This window comes from Cotesia typhae, unplaced genomic scaffold (assembly GCF_013202065.1).
Source record: "Cotesia typhae breed Kobodo isofemale line unplaced genomic scaffold, CoteBio_Ctyphae scaffold_13, whole genome shotgun sequence".
NCBI classification, from domain to species: domain Eukaryota; kingdom Metazoa; phylum Arthropoda; class Insecta; order Hymenoptera; family Braconidae; genus Cotesia; species Cotesia typhae.
In genome coordinates this window covers 14,213,126-14,238,576 of record NW_027423774.1, presented here as the reverse complement: position 1 = coordinate 14,238,576, position 25,451 = coordinate 14,213,126, and the positions used below count along the sequence as shown (strand labels likewise).

The following is a 25,451-nucleotide window of genomic DNA, read 5'->3' as shown; positions in this document are numbered from 1 at the left end:
TGAGATATGGCATTATAAAATAACGCAGTACAATCCAGAAACAGGTATTGGTGGAATATTTGCAGATGATATTAATACATTTTTAAAAATTAAAACTGAAGCTTCTGGATACCCCAGAGACTGTATTACAGATCAACAAAAAACACAATATATTGCTGCTTATAAAAAAGCTGAGGGTATTAAATTAGATAGTGAAAAAGTTGAAGTAAACCCTGGGTTACGTTCTGTAGCGAAGCTCAGCTTAAACTCTCTTTGGGGTAAGTTCGGTCAGCGCGAAAATTTGATGCAGACAGAAATTGTCACGACGCGTGCACGGTTGATGGAAATGTTAACAGACAGTCAAATCGAAATTTGCGGCTTCTTACCAGTAAATGATAAAACATTGTACATAAATTGTTAATTTTTCCGTGCCTGAAATACTTACAGAACACACATCCTTAGACGAATTACAATTAAATCAAAACGGTGAAGGTTCTATAAATAAAAACAGTCAAAGTAAAAAAATACCATGGATAAAGTTGAGATAGATAAAAAACTAAAAAACATCTATTATGATCCTATAAGACCAGAAAGTTTTTCAGGTGCTAAAAATATTCTAAAATACTCTGCTGAAAACAAATCAGAGCTATCTCAAGATGATGTTAAGGAATGGTTAAATAAACAAGAAACTTTTACAAAGCACCGTATGAACAGGAAACGTTTTATTAGAAGGACTTACAATGTTGAATCAATAGATGATGTCTGGGAAGCTGATTTAGCTGATTTACGAAGTATCTCTACCTATAACAAGGGTTATAAATATATATTGATGGTGATCGATGTATTGAGTAAGTATGCGTGGGCTGAGCCTCTAATAAATAAAACTAGTCTAAGTGTGACTCAAGCATTCCAAAAATCTTAAGTAGAAGTAACAAAAGAATACCCCGCTTAGTGCAGACAGATAGCGGAAAGGAGTTTCTTGGAGAGCCTTTTCAAGAGTTTTTAAGAAAAAAAGGAATATTTTTTAGAACAGCACGCAACCCTGACGTCAAAGCAGCTATTGTAGAACGTCTAAATAGAACGATAAAGGAGAGAATATGGCGTTATTTTACGTATTTCCGCACAAAAAAGTATTTAGACATATTACAAAAAATTATTTACGCTTACCATCACACAACGCATACTGGTATCAAAATGGCACCGGTAAATGTTAACAATAATACAGTTCAAATAGCTTTTAATAACCTTAAAAAACGTTATGAAAATGAGAAGCGCTCTGCGCTCTTGAAAAACCGTAAGCTTAAATATGCTGTTGGTGACTTGGTACGTATCAGTAAAGCAAAGGCAGCGTTTACGAAAGGATATGAGAGTGGCTGGAGTAGCGAAGTTTTTAAAGTATCAAGTATTTCTGAATATCGCCAACCACCGGTTTTTATATTAACCGATCTTCAAAACGAACCAATCAACGGTATATTTTATGAAGAGGAATTATCTAAGGTTGAATAAATGTCTTTAGAAAGAGATAATTTTTACATAGTGCTACCTAGCAATAGCAGCATGAAATACTTCCCGGACAACACAACTACTCATTTTATAACGCGTTTGCCCTATCCTTTAGAACTTAACGGATGGTGGGATGTTGCTTTAGTGGAAATCCAGACGCCAATGACAATCTTACATATTCCTAAAGATTTCACGAAAGTTACATTAACCGTTGAATATATAGATACAGAAGATAATAATAAAATAATGGATTCATTCCTTTATTCTAACAACATACCACATGGTCAATATCAAAATATAGGCTCTTTAGTGGATTCTCTCAACAAACTTAAATCTGTTTCAGAGCATATCAATTTTACTTGTAGTGCTGGCGGTTTCATAAAATTTTATACAACATGCAAGTGTGAAAATGCAAGACATACGCTGGCATTAAGTGATCGGCTCTGGCATATATTAGGCTTTGAAGAAAGTTCGTTTTCTAAAGTTATAACAGACGGCCCTGATGACTGTTGCGGATCTAATCCAGCCTCTCTATCTCAAGCTATACCAGGAAAATTATTCGTTTATACAGATATTTGTGAAGGCTACATAACAGGAGATATTCAGGCCCCTCTACTACGTGTTGTGCCTCTTGATCACGATCAATACATTTACGGTTCAACTAAAATTAAAAGTTTTTCGCCTGGCCAATATATACCTCTATTACGTAAAAGTATGGCTACTATCGAAATTGATATAAGAGACGAATATGGTAAACCCGTGCCATTCGAATACGGGACGTTGACAGTAACGTTACATTTCAAAAGAAGTTTTTAAGATTCTCTACGATGATAGACTTCGAGATGATACAATACGGTGACGGTACCCGTAGTTATTCTGGAATAAGCCATGTTTATGTAGGATCACCTTATCAAAGAGGGCATGGTATAGGTAGTTTTTGGGCGGCTTATTCAGAAGAGTATTACCTTTTTTAAAAGCGGTCTTAAGACCGTTGGTAAAGAAGCTTTAAGATCAGGTGTAAATATAGCTACAGATGTTTTGGATCACCAAATCCCCGTTGAAGAATCATTTAAAACGCGCGTGCGCGAGTCAGGTAAAAATTTAAAACGTAAAGCCCAGGAAAAAATTGATAGTCTTATGAACGGGTCTGGCTATATACCTACCCAGTTTGCCTTAACCAACGGTATGAGCAACACACAACCAAACTCAAGAAAACGGATTGTTAAAAAAAAAAAAGGCGCATTGTCAAATCTAAAGTGAAAAATAAAAGTAAAGTTAATAAAAAAAAGATCGCTATTAAAAAGAAAAACAATAACAATAAAAATAAAAAACTACGTACAGTGGCTGACATTTTTGATAAAAATTTCTAAAATGTCGTTTTTACATGTACATTCGTGTGAGTGTGCTAAAACTGAGTTAGAATTATTTACTCTACCGCCGACCTAAACAACAATTGAAAGTTCCCAATGGGTTCATTATAAACCAATTTCATCATTGACTGATAACTCGCCGATAGAATTTGTTGTTCAAGGTCAAGGGAATGAATACATTGATTTAGCACATACGATGCTAAGGTTATGCGTGGGTATTACCCGAAGAAGCCCTGTGACAGCTAGCGCTCACCCTCCTAAAGTAGCACCTATAAACAATTTTATGCATTCAATATTCAGTCAAGTTGATGTGTTATTCAATCAAAAACCTGTATCAACACCTAATAATTTATATCCGTACCGGACATACATAGAAACTTTATTGAACTACGGAGCAGATGCCAAAAAATCGCATTTAACTACTGTAGGGTGGTGCTGTGATACCCCTGGAAAAATGGATAGTTTAACCGACGAGAATTTAGGCTTGAAAAAACGAAAAGAATTATTAACGTGTGATAAAACAGCAGATTTTATTGGTCATCTACATTGTGACGTTTTCAATCAAGAAAGATTTTTAATTAACGGTGTAGAAATGCGATTACGATTAACATGTGCACGTGATACTTTTTGTCTAATGGATGACACAGTAAACGGTTGTGTATACAATATTAGTGACGCTAGTTTATTAGTGCGTCGTGCAAAAATTTCACCAGGAACACTTGTAGCACACGCCCGTATGTTAGCTAAAACTACTGCTAAATATCCACTGACCAGAGTTGAGGTTAAAGCTGTTTCAATGGCAGCTGGTGTACATGGCGAGACTATGGACAATATCCTTCATGGCCAAATACCTAGACGTTTAATCATCGGTTTTGTTGATAATAAAGCATTTAACGGCGATGCTTCGATGAATCCTTTCAATTTCCAAAATTTTGGGATTAATTATTTATCGCTGTATGTTGACGGTCGGCAAATACCGTCAAAACCACTCCAGCCTGATTTTGGAAACCGTATGAATTACATAGACGCTTATCACACGTTATTCTCAGGCACAGGTATTCATTTTTTGAACGAAGGGAACTCTATAGACAGATTTGATTACCCTAACGGCTATTGTTTATATGCTTTTGATTTAACGCCCGATTTATCAGCTAATAGTAACACTCATTGGAATTTAATCAAACATGGTACAGTTCGTATAGAGGTCAGATTTGATAAAGCACTGGCTACAACTACAAACTGTATAGTATATGCCGAATATGAAAGTGTTTTAGAAATAGATGCTTCGAGACAAGTAACTATAGATTTCGCCGGGTAAGCAAGTATTTAAAATTTAGTATACGCTTTGCTGTAGTACGGTGGAGACCGATATGTCTTCTGTTGTTATATATATCCAAGGCTTTATAAATAACGACCGTGAATTTTTACCTAAAGAAATAGGTGTAACCTCTCTAATTAACGGTGATACTGCACATTGGATTTTGGCTCCTGAATTCTCGTTTAACCTGCTATCCGAAGAAAGGCAGCTCGAAAACAACGCCTTAACCCGAAAACATGGTCTTGAATGGTACGATGGGGAATCAATGGTAAAATACGTGCATACACAGTTACGCTTTATTTGTCAAAATTCTATGAAAATTTATACAAGAGGGAGGGCACAAAAATCATACTTGGAATCTCTACTCTGCAGACCAGTTATAAATATTGAAGATTTGCAAGACAGTCCCTCAGTATCTACGCTGCATCAGCCACGGTTAACCTGTGCCTTACACAGTGTTTTGGAATCTCGAAGAAATCGGAGTCTTGGTTATAATCAGTGTGCTTTGTCTTGTGCTGACTTACTGAAACAGTGGTTAAGTAAGAAAGCAAATTCTGAAGCTAGTGAAAATAGCTACGAACCTTCACTCGTTTGTCCTTGGGGGTGTGAGGCTTGTAATGAACACGGTGCAGGTCTTAAAAGCTATTCAGTATATACCATACCACGCGATTGGAGTGTATCCTGCAGACAGGATCCCGAGAGTCTGGACTAAGCCTACAGCCTTCGTAATAAACACAGATGGATGCCATAAGCCAGGACAGCACTGGGTCGCCATATACGTCGATAGAGATGGCTGTGGATGGTACTTCGATAGCTATGGACTCCCACCGTATATCCCGCAGTATCTTAAACGCCTCAAAAACAACTGTAAATGGTTCAAATATAACCACATTCAGTTGCAAAAAGAAAATTCTCAAGTGTGCGGTCAATACTGTATCATGTTTTTGCATTATATGTCTACTTATCCTTCACTTGATAGATTTATATCTATCTTTGACGGAAGACTTGACAGAAATTATGAGATCGTCGAAGAATATTACAATACGTTTATGAAAATAAAGCCAAAAAAATATAACAATAATTTTGTAAGTGACATAATAGCTAATATTCAATCATGTTCTTAATTTTGTATTCACAATAATCGCTAATAATCAATTATGTACTCCTATTCTTTTTATGTGAAATTAAATATCAAAAATGCAAATTTTAGTTGTATCTTTATTTATTTTGATATAATTGCCTCTCCTTTAAAATCTTTTATCTAATTATTAGTTTATATAATAAATAAGTATGATATAATAGTAATATACATATTATGAAAAGGTAAGTATACCTTTAAATATAAAAACTTGATAAGTATAAAGAGTTGTAATCAAGCCCGTTGATAACCTTGGCAAAAAAGAATTTGTAAATTCAGCATTATTTCTATAACGGTTATAACTGTATGTATGTAACATCATCACGCTTATAAAAGCAACCACGTCAGTGACCTTGAGTAAAAAGAATTTGCAAGCTCAACGACCTTGCAATAGTTTATATTACCGTATAATTATTATTATTATTATTTAATAAGTCTCTACTATTATCCCTACTACTACTACTACTACTACTACTACTACTACTACTACTGCGAACAACACAAGTTACCCCCACCTCAAAAGAGTGGGATGCGCCAAAGTTGCACCATACTGCTTATATAATTTATATATGATTATATATATCTCATATATGATTATATATAGCTTATATATAATTTGACCTGGCGAATTTTCAGGTGTAATTATATATAAGTTATATTATATATAACCATATATAATTGGGCAAAATCATTTTTTCCCGGGTAAACGTAATATGTTAATACAAAAACAATCAAGATTGAAGATTTAGGAAACAAAAATTTTTTTTCATATTAGCCGCTGGATATTTCAATTTTTAATAACATTGAAAAATCATTATGACGAAGAAACTTTTACAACGGAATCTTGTTTATTATTCATATAACGAGAGCTTCCAAAAGGAAAAAAATTTATAGACACATTTTTTAAACATTTATAGGAGATTTTCTGAAAACTCAAGTCTACGAAAAATCAGTTAATTAACAATGAAATTACCTGACCAAAAATCAGGTTAAAAATTGTTTTTTGTTATACTCGCTCCAAAAGTTCAACTTTTGAGCGCTGGATGGCGTCCGTAGAGGGACTCTTTTCTAGAGACTCTACCATACCGTCTTTTTTTCACGGCCTAGGCCGTGAAGTTTCCCCCCCTCCTTTTTTTTACAAATTTTTCGAGTACACCCAGTCGAAATTGAGAGAGATTGTAAAAAAAGTCACATTCTAGGGTACCGACCAATGAATATGAGTAAATTTTAATAAACAGTTGCTATTGAGTGGTGCTAAGTATTTCTCGACTGGCAGTTTATTATGAAGCAGACCTAATGTTAATAAAATAACAACCACGCCATAAATAAATATTAATACAAAGATAATTAATATAAAATTAAGTTTTTTTGCCCTTGTGAAACCTCATAAAATTTAAATCAGTCATCCATTGCCTCTTATCCCACAAAAGTTAAACTTATGGAGCAATAATAACAAAAAATATTGTATGTCATTCGGCCGTTTAGTGACGATTTTGACAACGACTTTTTTTCGATATTTGCTTTAATGTTTGAGATGCGAACGTTCGAAAACGAGCGTTAAAAATACACCCGTTTCGAACCGTCCCGCCACAAACCTTAAACTCGTATCGAAATATCGTCGCTGTCAAAAAATCGCCACTTCACGGCCTTATGACATAAATATCTATTTTGCGGCACTATTGTCCTTCAAGTGTCTAGACAACACTATAATTTATTCAGATTTTTAAATTAATATTAAATGTTACAAACAATTATTTTGTGTTGCATACTTTGCTTGGCGGCGATGATAGGTACCGAAACAGCCGTGTGGAGCCCAATTTTCAACGTTCCCTAGCGGTTTAGGTACCACCGTCAAAACTCCGAGTAAACTTAGCTGAAACTCGGAGTATCGATGGAGTTTAAGCAGCGTTGAGGCGAAGGAAACGCGGAATTTCGTGTGCAGTTGCGACACGAAATTTCGGTGGAATTTTGTCGGAGTTTTTATCGAGTATTATACGTGTTTTAACAGAGTTTTCACGGAGTACTGCCGGTTTTCTCACGGAGTATCATCGGCGTTCTCGCGGAGTATCCACGGAGTTTTGTTGGTATTTTTTTCCAACAAGTAATTAAGAGAATAAAAAGTAATGAAGAAATAATTAATGTACATTAATCTTCCCTGAAATAATATTGATAATATTTAAAAAATAAATATTTAAATAAAATAAAAAAAAAAAATAATGGTCTCTGTGGGATTCGAACGTGATACTTTATGATTGGAAGTCCGGCACGTTACTAACTAACCCACGTCGAATTTATTAATTTATAGCTTTTTCGTTTTATTTAGATTAAGTTGATGTAATCACTGGAAAAATGGTTAAGTCCTATCGCAATACTATAAACTTGAAATTTATACTGTACGACATGTCAAGATAAATTATACCCGAGAAAAAATGATCAGACCTGATCAGACATGAACAGGCATGAGTCTTCAGGCCTGATCTGGCATGAAAAATGGCCATACCTGACCAGACCTGACTAGGCATGTTCAGGTCTGATCAGATCTGTTCATGTCTGACTCGGTCAGGTCCAAAAAAAATAAAAAAGTTGTACCTGTGGAGATTCGAACCGTAACCGCCGCGCTCTCCAGACTGTTACTTTACCTCTTGACCATATAACTTATCTTTACTTTAGAGGTATCTTTCGAACTACTTCAAGTAATTTTAATTTCATACATGACTTATCTTTACAGTTATACCCGGAAAAAAATGATCAGACCTGACCATGCCTGTTCATGTATGATCAGGCCTGAAATTGGATCTGATCAGGTCTGTTCATGTATGATCAGGCCTGAAATTAGACCTGATCAGACCTGTTCATGCCTGCTCATGTCTGATTTTTTTTTAGTTTTATTTTTAAAATTTATTTGTTCCGTATGACGCATCAATTTCTATCCGCTTATTAATTTTAATTGTACAACTTTCATTAAAAATATCGATTTAAGCATAAAGTTTTTGATATTCCATGCCAAAACGATGATTTTCAACTTTGATTTTTGATGAAATGACACAAAATTTCTTACTGTTATCCAAGGAATACGCGAAAAACAAGATTTTGAGTAAAAGTTTGTTTGATTGTGTACAAATACCAAAATAGATCAGTTGATATCCATAGGCGATAAATCCTTTCAAGGTGTCTGTTATTGTCTTAAGCTACGCCTTGGTTCATTGCTGTAGTATGAAAGATTGCTGAATTGTAGAGCACACAGATAATTCTTAGTACCTATACGTTTTGAATGAAAAAAAAAAATTTTAATTAAAAGAAAACAACAAAATTATAATTCTGGAACAAACATTAAAGAAATTTTTTTTTATTACTGCCCGGGAAAAAAATGATCAGACCTGACTATGCCTATTCATGTATGATCAGGCCTGAAATTAGACCTGATCAGACCTGTTCATGTATGACCAGACCTGAAATTAGACATGATCAGGCCGTTCCATGCCTGTTCATGTCTGAAGTGTTAAATACGCTCAGGCCTGATCAGACCTGTCCATGCCTGTTCATGTCTGATCAGGTCTGATCATTTTTTCCCGGGTATATATATATATATATATATATATATATATATATATATATATATATATATATATAGAAAAACTCCGCTAGAATACTGGTAATTCTCCGTGTATACTCCGTGAATACTTGACTGAAATTTCATCAGAAAAACGTCCCGAAAACACCGGCAAAACTCCAATGAAACCCTGCGATAGCACCAAAAAATTCCGCGAATACTCCACTAGAACACTGGTGATACTGCGTGCATACTCCACGAAAACTCTATTAAAACATTTGCAATACTCCAAGAAAAACCTGACAGAACGCCATTAAAATCTTGTGTCGTGACTGGACACAATACTTCGCGTTACCACCGCTAAAACACCGCCTAAACTCCGTCGGTATCCCGAGAAAACTCTATGACGGAGTATACTCTGCAGAAACTCCGTGTTTCTTCCGAGTTTTCCCGGGTCATTAAGACCGTTAGGGTTTAATTAAAATTAGAAATAATGGAGCTGTAACTCCGGGAGTCAAGACTTATTTTTCTAAAATTTTCTCCTCTTTTAGGATTTTTTTTTTCAAATTTCAGATATATCTTTTTTTAAGTTATGGCTACACAACGGAGACTTCCTTTTCTATCTTCGTTTTTTGTTTATAACCAATGAAATTTTCAGTGGTGGATAAATTAAAAAAAATTCCATTAACTCAGCATTAAATTCTGAATCTAATGCACCAATCGTCATATTTTCAAGAGAATTGTAACTTTTTTTCGCAGAAAACTCATTTTTCGACTAGACTAAAATTTTGGTAAGTCAAATTATTACAAATTTTAATTGGCATACGATTTTTTAATTCCATTGCCACTGCAGTCCCCCGAGACTCCTGACGACCAGCATTATTTTAATATTATAAGAATAGAAAAAATTTACCCTCTTAAGCTAATTTCAAATATACAAATATACAAATGTATAAATTACTAGTAAAATCAAGAAAATGCAGTTTCTTTTTGGTACTCCCAACAAATTTTCACTATGGGAACGAAAATAAAAAAATAGTCCAAAAAAGCACCCTTTTAAATAGCGATTAATTAATAATGTTTTTAGTTCAGTATGTATAATCAGTATGATTTGTTTTCTCCGAATTTAAAGCTTAAATTCAAACGAAAAAAAAATTACATTACAAATTCTGTATGTAATTTATTATATGCTACACACTTACTATGGTCCAACACTTTTCATACTGCTCAGTCATAAATAGAATCACTCGATACAAATTTTCTATCACTTTTTTCCAATACATAGAATTATTACTATTAGTACTTACGCGGGCTAATATATTTTAACTTATTGAAAGTGAAGGTCATTTTTGAAAAATTTGAGGAATCTAGATCTCCTGATCATATTTCGACTGTTATATCATTCAAACTATCGAGTTCGACACTTACACACTTTTTCTTTCAACTCACTCTTAATTTACAATTAATAATTCAAATTTTAACAGTATCTCAATCAAGCGCGACTAGTAATGCACCACCTGCAGGCCGTCGTTCTGATGAACCGCCACCATTACCACCATCAAGAATTTCTTTTCATCGTCAAGGAAGTCAATCTCAAGCAACTCCTAGTGAAGACACTGAAGATACAATGAAAAATTTGCGAAAAACTTTTGCAGGTATATTCGGTGAAATGTAAAGAAAAAAAAAGGCAATTAACTATATCAAAAATATGATATTGTCATTGTTATATCACGAAACTTTTTTCAATGCCAATACTTGATAACACTTCACACTTATAAGAACGAACGAAAAAAAAAATGAATTTATAATGTAGTTTCATATTATCGTAAGTTGAGTTGTTAGCAAAAATTAGCTGTCAAGCAAGACTGAAATAGAAGAATAGTCAAAGATTTTCTAAATAGTAACAATGTACTACTTATTTACCATATATTTATAATTTGACATAGCACAATCGATCCAAGCAATTGGTTGTGATAAACTAAACAAGATAGAATTCGAATGTAATGATTTAGACATCATTAATATTTAGTTATTTGTTCATAAACCATAATTAAATGACAAGTAATATTACATAATGGAAAGTGGTTGCATTTGATCATTTTGATTCCAGTTCAGATTTACAAATTGTTACCAATTAATAAAATAAGTTGATTAATAATTTAAGAAAACAAAAATGCAAAATGATTTATTGTTTCTAATGATTAACTGACAAATAAATCAATGTTTCAGCTTTTATATAATTCATATTTATTTACGAAAGTTACCTTCATCATTTACATTAAAGCACTGATAATAATATTGTTCATAAATATCAATATTGTAATTATTCTTAATTTAAAAGTGATCGCAACTCTATTTCTCTAAAAGTTATTGCGAAAAACATTATTCTAATAAATTAATTTTTAAAACAGCAATATCTTTTAAACGCGTCATTTGAGTTTGAATCGTTTGACGACATGCAATATAGTTTTTTAAGCAAAAAAATTTTCAAACCGCAATATCTTTTAACAGATCGAAAATTTTCAAAAATCAGGAAGTTAATGGTTTTACCCCGTTTTGCAAAAATCGAGTTTTCATCAGATCTCGATGTTTGAAGGTCACAGGAAGCTTTTCTGACTATCTCCGCGAGGGTGCCATTGTGTGTGTGTGTGTGTGTGTGTGTGTGTGTGTGTGTGTGTGTGTGTGTGTGTGTGTGTGTGTGTGTGTGTGTGTGTGTGTGTGTGTGTGTGTGTGTGTGTGTGTGTGTGTGTGTGTGTGTGTGTTAATGTATGTAAACCTCTCACAACTTTTGAACGGCTTGACCGATTCTATCGCGGTTGACGCCAATCGAAAGGGCTTGACTGAACTTAGATTTTGAATATGGTTTGGACCGATTAAGACGGGTAGATTTTCAGAAATCTAAAAAAATCCGCAAAAAAAAATTTTTTCAAATGTGGTTTTTTTCTAATAACTTTTAAACGGCTTAACTGATAAATTCCGAAAACTAATCAGCTCTTAACATCGAAAAACCACGTCGATCGCTACCAAGCCGGTCAAAATCAGTTGATTCGTTCGCGAGTTATTGTTGACGAAATAAATCGACAAAAAGTGTTTTTTTCGGATTACACCGAAATATTCGATCTAATCAATTTGTGTTTGAAATTATATCATATAATTTGAAAAACTGCGTCACATGCCGCTAACCGCGCGGAAATCGGTGCTATCATTCAAAAGTTATTGCGGGTTGAAAATGTAAAAAATAACGATTTATTAAACTCCTATCAAACTTTTGAGCTCGGAGAGCTCCAAAATACACGAAAATTAGATTTTTGAGCTCGAAGGGCTCAAAAACATATTAAATGCAATTTTGAGCGCTTAATTAAAGTTATCAAAAAAAACCACATTTGAATAAATTTTGTTTCGTAGTTTTTTAGAGATTTCTGAAAATCTACCGGTCCGAATCGGTTCAAACCATATTTAAAATCTAAGTTCAGTCCAGCGCTTTTGATTGGCGCCAACCGCGATATAATCGCTCAAGCCGTTCAAAAGTTATGAGAGGTTTACATCCACATACACACACACACACACACTCGCGCGCGCTTATCTTCGAGCTCAAAAATCTGATTTTTTCACCTCCGAGCGGAAAGCGTCAATTTCCCCCCCGCTGCGCTAAACGAAAATGCCGCTTTCCGCCTTCGTTTATTTTATTTTTATTTCATTTATTTATTGACAAATTTAAATTTGTACATCAGTTCTTGCAATTGCATGATTGTAAGTGCCATCGTAATTAAATGTATAATAATAATACGTTTACAATTCCTCGCGAGTTTTGCTCAATTGTATCAAATATTGTTTGTTATTGTGAATTTATATAACTTTTACATGTTTTTAGTTATTGTTTTATCTTCTTAGGTAAAAATTCTTTAAAAAACCTAAATAAATATAAGTTATGCCTTTCCGCCTCCGTCGAGGAGAAAAATAGTATACACACCAGGGCAGTAAATAAAAATGCCTCAGATCACATGTTTATCGACCTAGGCTTCGCCTCGGACAATAATTATATATGATCTGAGACATTTCTTATTTTACTGCCCTAGATATGTAAAATACTATTTCGTGTAGTTTTGAGCTCTCCGAGCTCAAAAGTGTGATAGGAGTTTAATAAATCAATATTTTTGGAATTTTCAAATCGCAATAATTTTTGAATGGATCAATCGATTTCCACGCGGTTGGCAGCATTCGACGCAGTTCTATTATCATCATAAGTTATTTTTAGGTTTTCATCGATCGAACCAGAAATTTCAGAGTAATCCCGAAAAAACACTTTTTTCGGTTTTCTTTCGTTCACGATTACACACGAACGAATCCACCGATTTTGACCGGATTGGCGGTGATCGACGCGGTTTTCTGATGTTAAGAGCTGGTTAGTTTTTGGGATTGATCAGTAAAACCGTTTAAAAGTTATGTCAAAAAAACCACTTTTCAAAAAAATTTTTTTTGTAGTTTTTTTGCAATTTCTCAAAATCTACTGGTCCGAATCGGTTCAAATTTTTAGAAAATCTAGGTTTAGTGAAGCCCTTTCGAATAGCACCAACAGCGATGAAATCGGTCAAACCGTTCAAAAGTTATAAAAGGGTCACACACACACACACACACACACACACACACACACACACACACACACACACACACACACACACACACACACACACACACACACACACACACACACACACACACACACACACACACACACACACACACACACACACACACACACACACACACACACACACACACATCGTGGGAATAGCCAGGAAGCTTCGTAGGACCTCAAAACGTCAAGATCTAATGAGAACTCGATTTTCGAAAAACGGGGTGAAATCAATAACTTCCCGATTTTTGAAAATTTTCGATTTTCTTAGCGGGAAGTTAAAAAGTGAAAAAAAAAAAGTTGTTTTCTTTTCATTTTTTTTAAACATCTCCGAATTGGCTGAACTGATCGTTCTCAAAAAATAATCAGCTCTTAACCTTGAAAACCCTGTTCGATCGTCACCAAAAACGTCAGAATTGGTTGATGCGTTCGTGAGATATCGTTGTCGAAAAAAATCGAAAATAAGAGTTTTTTTGTAATAACATCGAAATGGCATAGCCGGTTAAATATGGGAAATCTGCCCCCATGGCTTTTTTGACTCACACTTAGGGGATCGATTTGGCATCAAATAAAAATAATTCACACCAATTTTTAGCCCTTTAACTCAAACGACGTTCGAGATTTTTAAAAAAACCTGTTTTTTTTATTTTAATTTTATTTTTATACTGAAATTCGGAGTTAATCGATGGTGATTTTTTTTCTTATTCTTAGGATCCTTAAACATAAAAATATCGTATGATCATCGTTTTTCAACGAAAAGTCGATTTTTAATGAAGAAAAGAAAATTCAAATCTTATTTTTTTTAGGGTTTTTGAAATATGTCAATCACCAAAATTTGTCAGAAGATGTATTTTACATCCCTCGACACTCAGGAATTTTTTCAGATTTTTTGAAGTGGTGGAACAATGTCAAAAAAATTAAAAAGTCATTTTTTTTCCCTGAAATTCGTCGCTTTAACGCACTTTTATTTTTTTTTTGCTTGAAAAAGTACGTAGAAAACTTTTCTTTGCTCTAAAACGACTATGTATTTCAAAATTAGCGCCAACTCAGTGCTTTGGAAAGTCATCTACCGGGATTTCCGGAATCTATCGATCATATCAATTAAGGTTTTGTTTGTTCAGGTAACCTCAAAATAAAGTAATCTTTATGATTAATTCATTGTTTATATTGAATAACAGTTGTTAATTAATTCAGGGCTTTTATATTGAAACTATATTTAAGTTTTACGATCGAACAATATTGGAGTATCATTGTTGATGTTAATGCATCTCTTTTCATTTTACAAGATATATGTTTTTATTATTACATAGCGTATCAGTTGTTTACATTTATTCAAGTGAGTAAAGTTTTACATTTTATTTGTTTATATATTTTCGAATTTGTAACCTATAATTTAAACTTGATTGCAGAATGGATTTTGGGAAAAAATGTGTTAATTGTAATGTATATTTACGTAAAATATCTGGCTTTAAACAAATTATTGCGACAGTTCATGAGGCTAATAATGCGACAAAAAAAATTGGAAAGCGTGTCTTTATAAATGATACCTTTTGTAATAAGTGTCGAGTTATTTTAACAAGACCACCTACGTAAAAAAAGACTCAAGATTTATCTGCAGATCGAGTAAATGTCGAAAGTCAGCCTATTTTTTCTGAATCATCATCCACAACCGTTTCGTCTGTATCATCATCTGAAGATCCTTCATATGTTATTCAAGAAAAAATGGAGGAATAGTTAGAATTTATAGAGTTGGGTTTTCCCCGAATCATATCGACACACAAATACTGTTGCCTTTGTGGATCATCAACAAATATCATGATAGTTCCGTTTGAAGCACGTAAGCAAGTCTTTTCCAAAATACGACTCTTTATTCCCCAAGGAAATCGGTGTTGTAAAGATCATATCATTAAAAAAACGGTTCTATAATGAAGATATCAACACTTTCCGAATCCATTCTAATACCAGTGTATTTGAAGTAAATGATTTCGAAAAATTACTTAGGCAGTTAGCTATTGGTACTGATTCGTTCATAATTGATAAAATTGGAGATCACTCGTTTTCAGAAAAACAGTTTTTTACGGGTTTAAGAGGTATTTACGGGTCTAAGCTGGGATAAATTGATAAAACAGTGAAATGTTAACGTCAATGAGAAAATCAGTCAATCGTAATGTCTTTGAAGCTCTTGCTGTTTTTTTATTCAAATTACGTACTGGAAATTCAAACACAGTGATATCTTCCGTTTTTGGCTTAGCTCGAGATCAAATGATGTCAGACTATTGTGATGAAGTAATATCTTCGTTTGAAAAAGATGTTTTGCCTCACTGTTTTGGAATCCATGCTATCAGCCGGGAAATATTACTCGCCAATACTTCAAATACTGCTAAAAAGTTGTATCAAGTAAGAGATGACCAGTTGATATTCATTTGCGATGGTACATATATTCGTCATCAAAAAAATACAAATAATGAATATCAGAGGAAATCATATTCTGGTCAAAAGAAAGTCCCTCTGTGCAAACCATTCACGATATACACTACGAATGGTTTCGTTATCGACATGTTTGGGCCATACACAGCTAATATGAACGATGCTAAAATAATGAAAGTCATTTTAAATGATCCAAATGGTCTGATTAAGTTGCTGAAAAAAGATGACATTATTGTAGTTGATCGTGGTTTTCGGGATGTAATAGCACATTTAGAAGAATCTGGCTTCAAAGTGCTAATGCCTGCCCATAAAGGAAAACGTAATCAACTGACCACAAATGAATCAAATGAATCCCGTTTCGTTACTAAAGTCCGTTGGGTTGTTGAAGCAGTTCATGGCATAATCAAACAAAAGTATAGGCTTTTAGATCATAAATTGGACAACAAATTGCTTCCAACGACGAGTGTTTTTTGCAGAATTGTTTGTTTTTTGAACAATAAATTTGGTACGAGACTTGATTCTGATCTCGACCTTTCTGAAAAAATTATTGCTGCCATGAACTCAAAAAAAGACCATGATAATACCTTAGCCTCGGAGGTAGAAACGAATCGTTGGGCAAGAAGAAAAGTTCTTTTTGCAGCATTAACTTCAGATTTATTAACTGATTTTCTTGAATTAACTGAACATGAACTCAAAATTCTTTTTACTGGATCATATCAAATGTCTCAAGCGGTGTCGTACTTAGCTGAAATGATGGATGAAAACGGAATGCTGAAGCTTCATTACTTACTGATCACTCCTAATATTATAAAATTTGAAGTCAGATCTCAACACATTAATTCAAAAACATATCGTTGTTTTATTGAATATCAGCCAGACAAGAATGATATCTCTGGAATAACTCGATATTGTTGTGACTGTGCAAATGGTAGAAGACAGTGATGAAGACTAATCAAGTTATTGTTTCTATTAAAATTTTTATTTTTGTTGTATCCTAATTCAAAATTATTCCGGGTTGTCTGGAAAAATATAAAATTCACATCCAAATGTGTTTTGAATTATTTATAGCATTTTTACATACTTCATGTTCCTGATTTATTATATTTATCTTTTGAAAAGATAAATTTCTGTTCAAAAAGAAATTTTCTACGTACTTTTTCAAGCAAAAAAAAAAAAAAATAAAAGTGCGTTAAAACGACGAATTTCAGGAAAAAAAAATGACTTTTTAATTTTTTTGACATTGTTCCACCACTTCAAAAAATCTGAAAAAATTCCTGAGTGTCGAGGGATGTAAAATACATGTTCTGACAAATTTTGGTGATTGACATATTTCAAAAACCCTAAAAAAAATAAGATTTGAATTTTCTTTTCTTCATTAAAAATCGACTTTTCGTTGAAAAACGATGATCATACGATATTTTTATGTTTAAGGATCCTAAGAATAAGAAAAAAAATCACCATCGATTAACTCCGAATTTCCGTATAAAAATAAAATTAAAATAAAAAAAACAGGTTTTTTTAAAAATCTCGAACGTCGTTTGAGTTAAAGGGCTAATAATTGGTGTGAATTATTTTTATTTGATGCCAAATCGATCCCCTAAGTGTGAGTCAAAAAAGCCATGGGGGCAGATTTCCCATATTTAACCGGCTATGCCCTTTGTTATTAGATCAATTTTTTTGTTCTGAATTTTTTATAGAGCTTAAAAAACTTCATCGATCGCCACCAACCGCGAGAAAAGCAGTTGATTTCTTCCAAAGTTATAGCAGTTTAAATAATTAAAAAAATCGTGATTTATTAAACTCCTATCAGATTTTTAAGCTCAAAGAGCTCAAAACTACATGAAAATTTTATATTTGAGCTTTTCGAATTCAAAAACGTAATAAGCGCAATTTTGAGCGCTTAATTACGAAAGTAGCGGGAAGTTGCAAGGATGGCCTTCAGGGTCATCCATTTTCCGAATTTTTTTTTTTCAAATTTGGATGGCTCACCGGGCCAATTAAATTTTAGATTTAGATTCAGTTATTTGAAGTACACAAAAATCATACGGGATCTGGGTCCACAAAAATTTTTTCATTGCTGTGGCTGCAGTTTTTTGCAAGTTTTGTCCTTTGTTGAGGTTTTTTGCATTTTACTCAAAACTGGAGGGTGACCGGACAAAACAGACTTGAAATTCGGATTCAGCAGGTCGAAAAACATGTCAGTAGGTAGGTCCGCTCCAAAGTACATTCCACTTTTTTTTTTTGTATGCCGGTATAATTATTATGTCTCTTTCCATATTGTAGTTGTTGGAATAAATAGTTTCTGTCTTATTCACTAGTCTAATGTATATCTTGGTCGCTAGGCGGCAGCTCGGTTCCACAGTGGCTTTATTGTTATACAGTATAATCTCACTAATCCGGCACTTCGATGGATCGGCACGTCCAATAATCCGGCACCCTCCGCCCACGCCTGCCTCGCCCCTCTATACCTGTGCGCTTCGGTCGCTGCGTCGTCGACGAGCAGTCTAACCTCAAAACTTATCACGTGCACGTGCTTACGTATTTGTTTTTTTGTTTTCAAGTGATAATAGTTTATAGTTAAAAATGTCAAATAAACGCAAACACACGACACTAGATTTGAATAATAAAATGGAGATTTTAAAGAAGTTAGATAGTGGAGAAAACATGTGCAAATTGGCAAAAGAATATGGTGTTGGGCGTGCTATTATATACGATCTTAAGAAAAAAAGGCAAAAGATAGTAGACCACGTCAAGACAATGGAATCGGGGCCAGGAAAGCGTAAAACACTAAAAGTTGGCGATTGTCCAAAGATGGAAAACGCTCTTTACATGTGGTTCTTGCAACGGCGTTCTAAACACACTCCTATATCTGGAGAAATTCTGAGAACCAAGGCAATCGAATTTTATAAAAAAATTACCCACAAAGATGATTTTCGTGCCAGCGATGGATGGCTGGATAAATTTAAAAAGCGATTTGGTATCCGTCTCTTAACAGTATCGGGTGAGAAATTATCAAGCGACGAATCTGCAGTACAGCCATTTATCCAGCATTTTAAAAACAAAGTAGAAGAACTGGGTCTTCTTCCTGACCAAATCTATAACGCAGATGAGAGTGGTCTGTTCTGGAGACTGTTGCCCAATAAAACATTCGTGTCTTCTACAGAAGCAAGTGCACCAGGTCGTAAAGTGAGTAAAGACAGAATCACATTCATGCCGTGTTCAAATGCTACTGGAACGCACAAATTGGATTTATTAGTGATTGGCAAAGCAAAAAATCCCAGAGCTTTCAAGAACATTTGTCTGCCAGTCTGTTACAAGAACCAAAGTAGAAGTTGGGTCACGAGAGAGGTATTTAGCGAATGGTTTCATAAAGACTTTGTCCCAGAAGTAAGAAAATTTATGAAAAGATCTAACTTGCCCATAAAAGCTTTACTCGTACTTGACAATGCTCCAGGCCACCCAAACGAACAAGAACTTAAATCAAGTGATGGGAATATCCAAACCATCTTCTTACCACCAAACTGCACACCTTTACTGCAGCGCTTGGATCAAAACGTTATCCAAAAAATAAAGTCTTTGTATAAAAATAAATTGCTGATCCATATTATATCTCAGGATGGTGATATAACGCAGAGCCTTAAAGGAATGAATTTGAAGGATGTTGTATTCTCTCTCGCTCATGCTTGGAAGTCTGTTTCATCTAACTTAATCCAATCTTCATGGAAAAAGTTATGGCCCACAATGAATGATGTATCAGAAACAGAAGAAACAGATGAATGGGATCCTAAAGATAATGTGCCTATTGTCAATTGGTTACAAAATCTATCAGAAAAAGGATTGGAGACAAGTGAGGAAAATTTAAATTCTTGGTTTGAAGGAATCGAAGAAACAGAGCAAATTATGACAGATGAAGAAATAATATCTGAAGCAGTACGAGAAGAAAGCTTTGTAGAAATATTAGAGCCACCAACTACTACAACTGCTGTAAGAGTTAAACCAGATAATGGATTGATTTGTTTCAATACGTGCATAACATGGGCAGAAGAAAACGGCATGTCTGCCAAAGATATTATAATTCTTCGCAACATGCGAGAAAAGTTTTTTAAGCAAGGACTACAAGTTGCACAAAAGCAGACCTCAATTAAGGATTATTTTAACACTACATAGTTAATCACATATGTACCTACATGTTAATCGAATACATTACATAAATTGACTCCCTCTATGAAATGCTTTATTTTATTCTTTACCTATGACTTTTTCACTATAATCCAATAATCCGAACATTCCAATAATCCGGCACCTTCCGGTTTTTAATAGTGCCGGATAGTGAGATTATACTGTACTTACTTTTAGGTCGATACTTTACTTCACCTGTACACGTTATAAGAATATATTTACCATGTTGTTACAAACGAATATAAATCTACTTTTATTTATTAATATCCACAGAACCATCTAATAAATATTAACAGTAGTTCTTAAGCGCAAAAATTCAAATGAATAAAAAACAGATTTTCATGAAAAGTTGACATTTGAAAATTAAAAATAAATAAATAATAATAACTTCAGAAAAGCTTTTTTCTTATTTTTCAAAAATTTGGATTTAAAAAAAACTATTCTTTTCTAAATTCAGCTTAGTTTACATATTTTTACTGCAAACAGTTTTAAAATTTATGATAATCGTAGGTAATTGCTAAGTTTCACGTTTTTAAAAGTAAACTAGTTATCGCAATTTAAATGCTAACTTAAATTCTGCTGGGATAGAAAATCGTCAATAAAATTCATCCACTTGCTCTAGCAACTTTTTGTGATTTGTTTCGTATTCTATGGATAAAAATAAACGCCATGGAATCGGTCGAGCCGTTCAAAAGTTACAAGCGGTTCACATACTTTTAGACACACACACACACACACACACACACGCGCGCGCGACATGGCTTTCGGAAAGGACGATCGACAGTGGGCCCTATCCAGAAAATCGTAGGGACAGCGAGAGAAGCATGATCTGGTTGCCTCAAAGCCCGCAAGATGTATCTTGTCCTCACACTAGACATCAAAAGCTCCTTCAACAACGCGAATTGGGGTAACATCCTAGATGCCTTGGAGCACAAATTTGACGTGAAGTCAGAAAATCTGGCAATAGTTGATGATTATCTGGACAAAAAAACGCTTATAGCAGACACGACGGAAGACTCACAAGAACATGACATAACACCTCGATAACGCTTACGCGAAAGCAAACGAGACAGTATCAAACCTGTCGAGAATCATGACCAACACGGTGGGACCACGAACCAGAAAAAAGAGGGTGCTTTTAGAAATAATCCACTCGATATTACTTTACGGAGCGAAGATATGGGCAGATATCCTTAAACAGAAGACCAACCAGCGCAAGATAGGGGCAGTGCAATGACAAGGAGCGCTCAGAGTCACTTATGCCTACCGCACGGTCTCAGAAGTGGCCAAATTGGTCATAGCAGGAGCTGCGTCAATCGAATTACTAGCATTTGAGAAGGTGAAAATCTACAACGCCGAAAAAGTGGTGACAACTCTAAGAAGGTAAGAGCAACGATAAAAACGGAAATGCTACATGTGTGGCAGGAGCCATGGATAACTGGAAAGACAGGTAGATGGACGGTACGCCTGATTCCGAACATAAACGCCTAGCTTTTTTGGAAGCACGGAGAAACGAACTTCTTCCTGACCCAGTTATTAACGGGAAATGAGCAGTTCAATGCCTATCTTTTCAAGATAGGTCTGTCCAGCACACTGCACAACGCGCAAATACTGCCCAGACAAAATTGACAACGCCGAGCACATTTTCTTCGAGTGCATACGGTGGAAAGACTACAAAAACAGCACCAAAAAAACTATTGGCTCCACGCTCTCTCCCAAGAGCTTAATAGCCTGCATGCTCAGAAAAGAAAATAATTGATCAGCTGCTGCATTCTACGCGCAGCACCTTCTAAAAACAAAAACTGCAGAAAGGGACCAGTAATCAGGAGTAGGTGACGTGAAACGCAACATGGACTAGATTGAAGTAATGCTTACGCGGTTCCAATTCAGTCATCTCCGTACCATCCACGGGGGAAGAGAGGAGTTTTTTCAGCCGGTAAAAATCGCACACTACCAACCATCATCTTTCAATCATAGCGGTGTCTTTGAAAGATTTTTTTTGCTTCTCTATTAAAAAAAAAAAAAAAAAAAAAAAAAAACACAGACATGCACGCACATACGAACATCATCGAGGACATCATTCTAGGACCTCAAAACGTCGAGATCTGATGAATACGTGATTTTCAAATAACGGCTGATAAATAATAACTTTCGGATTTTAGAAAATTTTAATTTTCTTAGCGGGAAATCAAAAAATAGTGTGCACTTAAGACCGCATGGCAGAAGTGAAAACTTTATTGGCAATCGCAATTAAAAACAAAAATACACACAGAGACATAGTGACAACCTCACAGGGGTAGTCAGGGAAGCTTCCTATGACCTCAAAACGTTGAGATCTGATGAAAAATCGAATTTTTCAAATTGGTGTATAACTAATAACTTCCCGATTTTTGAAAATTTTAGATTTTCTTATCGGAAAGTTAAAAATTTTTAAAAATAGCAATTTTTTAGTAATTCAAAAAAAATTTTTTTTAATCTAATAATTTCCTGTCATTTCATTCTTCTAAACTAAACATCACTTATTTCCTGTAGGTTCTTGATAAAATTTCAATTTTGCAGTCGTTTTTTCGATCAATTTGTCCAATATGTCTCATAAAAATCTATCTGTTTTTTTTATCCTTATTCACAATGCTTTATTTTTCCTGTGAAATCTAAATGTATTTTCTCTTTTCTATACTGTTTCTTTTCAGTTGTGTCGATGTTTTCGATTCAAAATAATTATATAATATGTAGACTATTTTTGCGATAGTATTATATTGATAATAATTAACATTAAATTACATTTATATGTCGATGAATCTGTCATGACACAGATTTCTGCATCACCTTTGAGATACTATGTGAAATGACGCGTTTTCTTTCTTTTACATGCCGGGTCCTCGTAGAGAAAAAATTTTCGTAGAGAAAAAGTAGAGAAAAAATTTTTCAAAAATATTAATTCTTGGATATATATATATTTACGTAACACAACGCAGGATGTTGCCGCGATTGTGTCTACAGTTCTTGACGGATCTAGACGAAATTTGTTACACATATTGTATGGATAATAATCTTAGATAACTTCGAAGATGAGCGAAATCCATCAATCGGTTTAGAAATGGCAGCTCTTTAAAATTATCAAAATAGTGAAAATCACGTTTTCGGTGACTTCATTGATGTATTACTTTTGATTGAAAAGAGATGCCTCATTTGTGACAAATTAATGTGGATGCTCATGGAATCACCTTTAATTTGACGTATATAATATTGACATTTTGACTATTTTTACTTATTTTATAAAAATTAAGAGTTCTATTGAACCATTTTTAGGCAACGTGTAGTGCAATCGACTTGTGAATGTTATTCTGTTGAGAATTTTCAACAGATCCTAATGAAATTTAGTATGCGAATTCTTTACACAATAAGCTTGCATAAGCCTTAAAATGAGCGAAATCCTTCCTTTAGTTCAAAAATAGTAGCCCTTTAAAACGATCAAGATAGTAAAAATTACGTTTCCAGTAACTTCATTGATGTGTAACTTTTAATACCAAAAAACTATCTGATTTTTGATAAATTCATGTAAAAGCTTACAAAATTACTTCTAATTTGACGTATACAAGTTAACTTTTTGACAATTATTAGCTATCCATACAAAGTTGTTGATGCTCAACATTTTCCGTTCATTGGCCAAGGCGCGGCTACTAACGCTCGGCCAAGTATCGGCGTTTAATATCGGCCTAGCTTCAGTAAACCATCGGCTCTAAATGTTTGGCCAAGCATTGGCGTTTTGTACTGGCCCAGTCTAGGTAAGTCTTCGGCTACCGCGGGATACTTATTATAATATAGTGGACTGTGATTTAATTATAAGCCATTGCTTGGCCGATACTCTGGCTAATTCTTTATTACACTAGAAAACAATTAATACGTATCCCAAGAAAAAATGAATTTGCCTAACCATATATATATACAGGGTGTCTCTGAAGTGGCGGGAGTAATTGTTGGGGTCGATAGAGAAAAAAATACTGAATCGAAAGTTCCTGAGCCAAAAATTTTTTTGGGCCATAGAATTTGAGTTATGAATTAAAAACGATAGCCAATCAGAAGCGCGCTATTCGAGAAATGAAAATGAGCGGGGAAGTAGAGGAGACGCGAGAGTGAGATGCTGCAATAGCAGCTTACTCGCTCACACAAAGCCGAGCATGAGAGGGGATTGTGACGCTATGAGCCGAGTACGTAAGTGTGAATGAGTGGATGTATGAGGTCGCAAGCGGACGGCTTAATGTATGAGTGTGTGTCCGTGTATCGCAGCATTATTGGAGGCGTTGTAACGCTGAATTAAAGCTAACCGGGTACTCTAAGACAGAGGAAAAAATTTTAATTTTTATTTTTATTCGAAAAAATTTAATAAAAAAAAAAAAAGGCCCAAGATTTAACCAGACCCACAGAAACGGAGAGTAAATTTTTAATTCTCATTTATTTTGCTGGGGATTATTTTCAAATACAAAAAAAAAAAAAAAAGGCTAAGATTCAACTGGAATCCAAAAAGAGATGGATGAAAAAATTTTATTTTTTATTTTTAATCAGCAAAATTATTTTTCTTTAAAAAAGAGCCCAATCTCGACTGGAGCAAGAAAAATGATTGAAAAATTTTATTATTAATTTTCAATCAACAAAATTATTATAAAAAAATAAATGGGCCCAAGTCTCAACCGGACCCAAACAAACGGATAAAAATTTTTATTACTTACTTAATTTGCTGGAAATTATCTTTAAAAACGAAAAAAATGCCCAAGACTCGATCGGATCCAAAAAAATAACAGTACAAAAATTTTTTCCTTATTTTCAATCAGCAAAATTGTTTCTTTTAAAAAAGGCCCAATCTCGACTGGAGCAAAAAAATGATTAAAAAATTTTATTATTAATTTTCAATCAACAAAATTATTTAAAAAAAAAAATAGTCCGCAGACTCAACCGGACCCAAACAAACAGATAGATAGTTTTAATTACTTATTTATTTTGATGGGAATTATTTTAAAAAACGAAGAAAATCGCCCAAGACTCGACCGGACCCAAAAAAAAAAATAAATTGAAAAATTTTGTTTTCATTTTCAATCAGCCAAATTAATTTCTTTTCGAAACAAGGCCCAATCTCAAACAGACTAAGAGAAACTAATTAAAAAATTTTATTTTTTATTATTAATCAAATATTATTTAAAAAAGAAAATAAGCCACAGACTTAACCGGACTTAAACAAACGGATAGAAAATTTTTATTACTTACTTAATTTGCTGGAAATTATCTTTAAAAACGAAAAAATGCCCAAGACTCCATCAGACCGAAAGGAGATGAATAAAAAAATTTTACTATTCATTTTT

The 25,451-nt window shown here is 34.1% G+C and overlaps 1 protein-coding gene across 5 annotated transcripts in view; it reads left to right on the top strand.

The window, feature by feature from the left end:
• Syn (synapsin) overlaps positions 1-25,451 on the top strand; it is a 295,521-nt gene that overhangs the window by 212,575 nt on the left and 57,495 nt on the right. For 4 of the 5 annotated variants that reach the window (XM_074254996.1, XM_074254995.1, XM_074254997.1 and 1 more), the window contains exon 10: positions 10,343-11,087. The exons of the other annotated variant lie outside the window; for it this stretch is intronic. In XM_074254996.1, coding sequence (XP_074111097.1) covers positions 10,343-10,533 — 191 coding nt within the window. In that variant the 3' untranslated portion in view covers positions 10,534-11,087. Of the gene's footprint in view, positions 1-10,342; positions 11,088-25,451 lie in introns of those variants that run through there. 5 annotated transcript variants of the gene reach the window in all.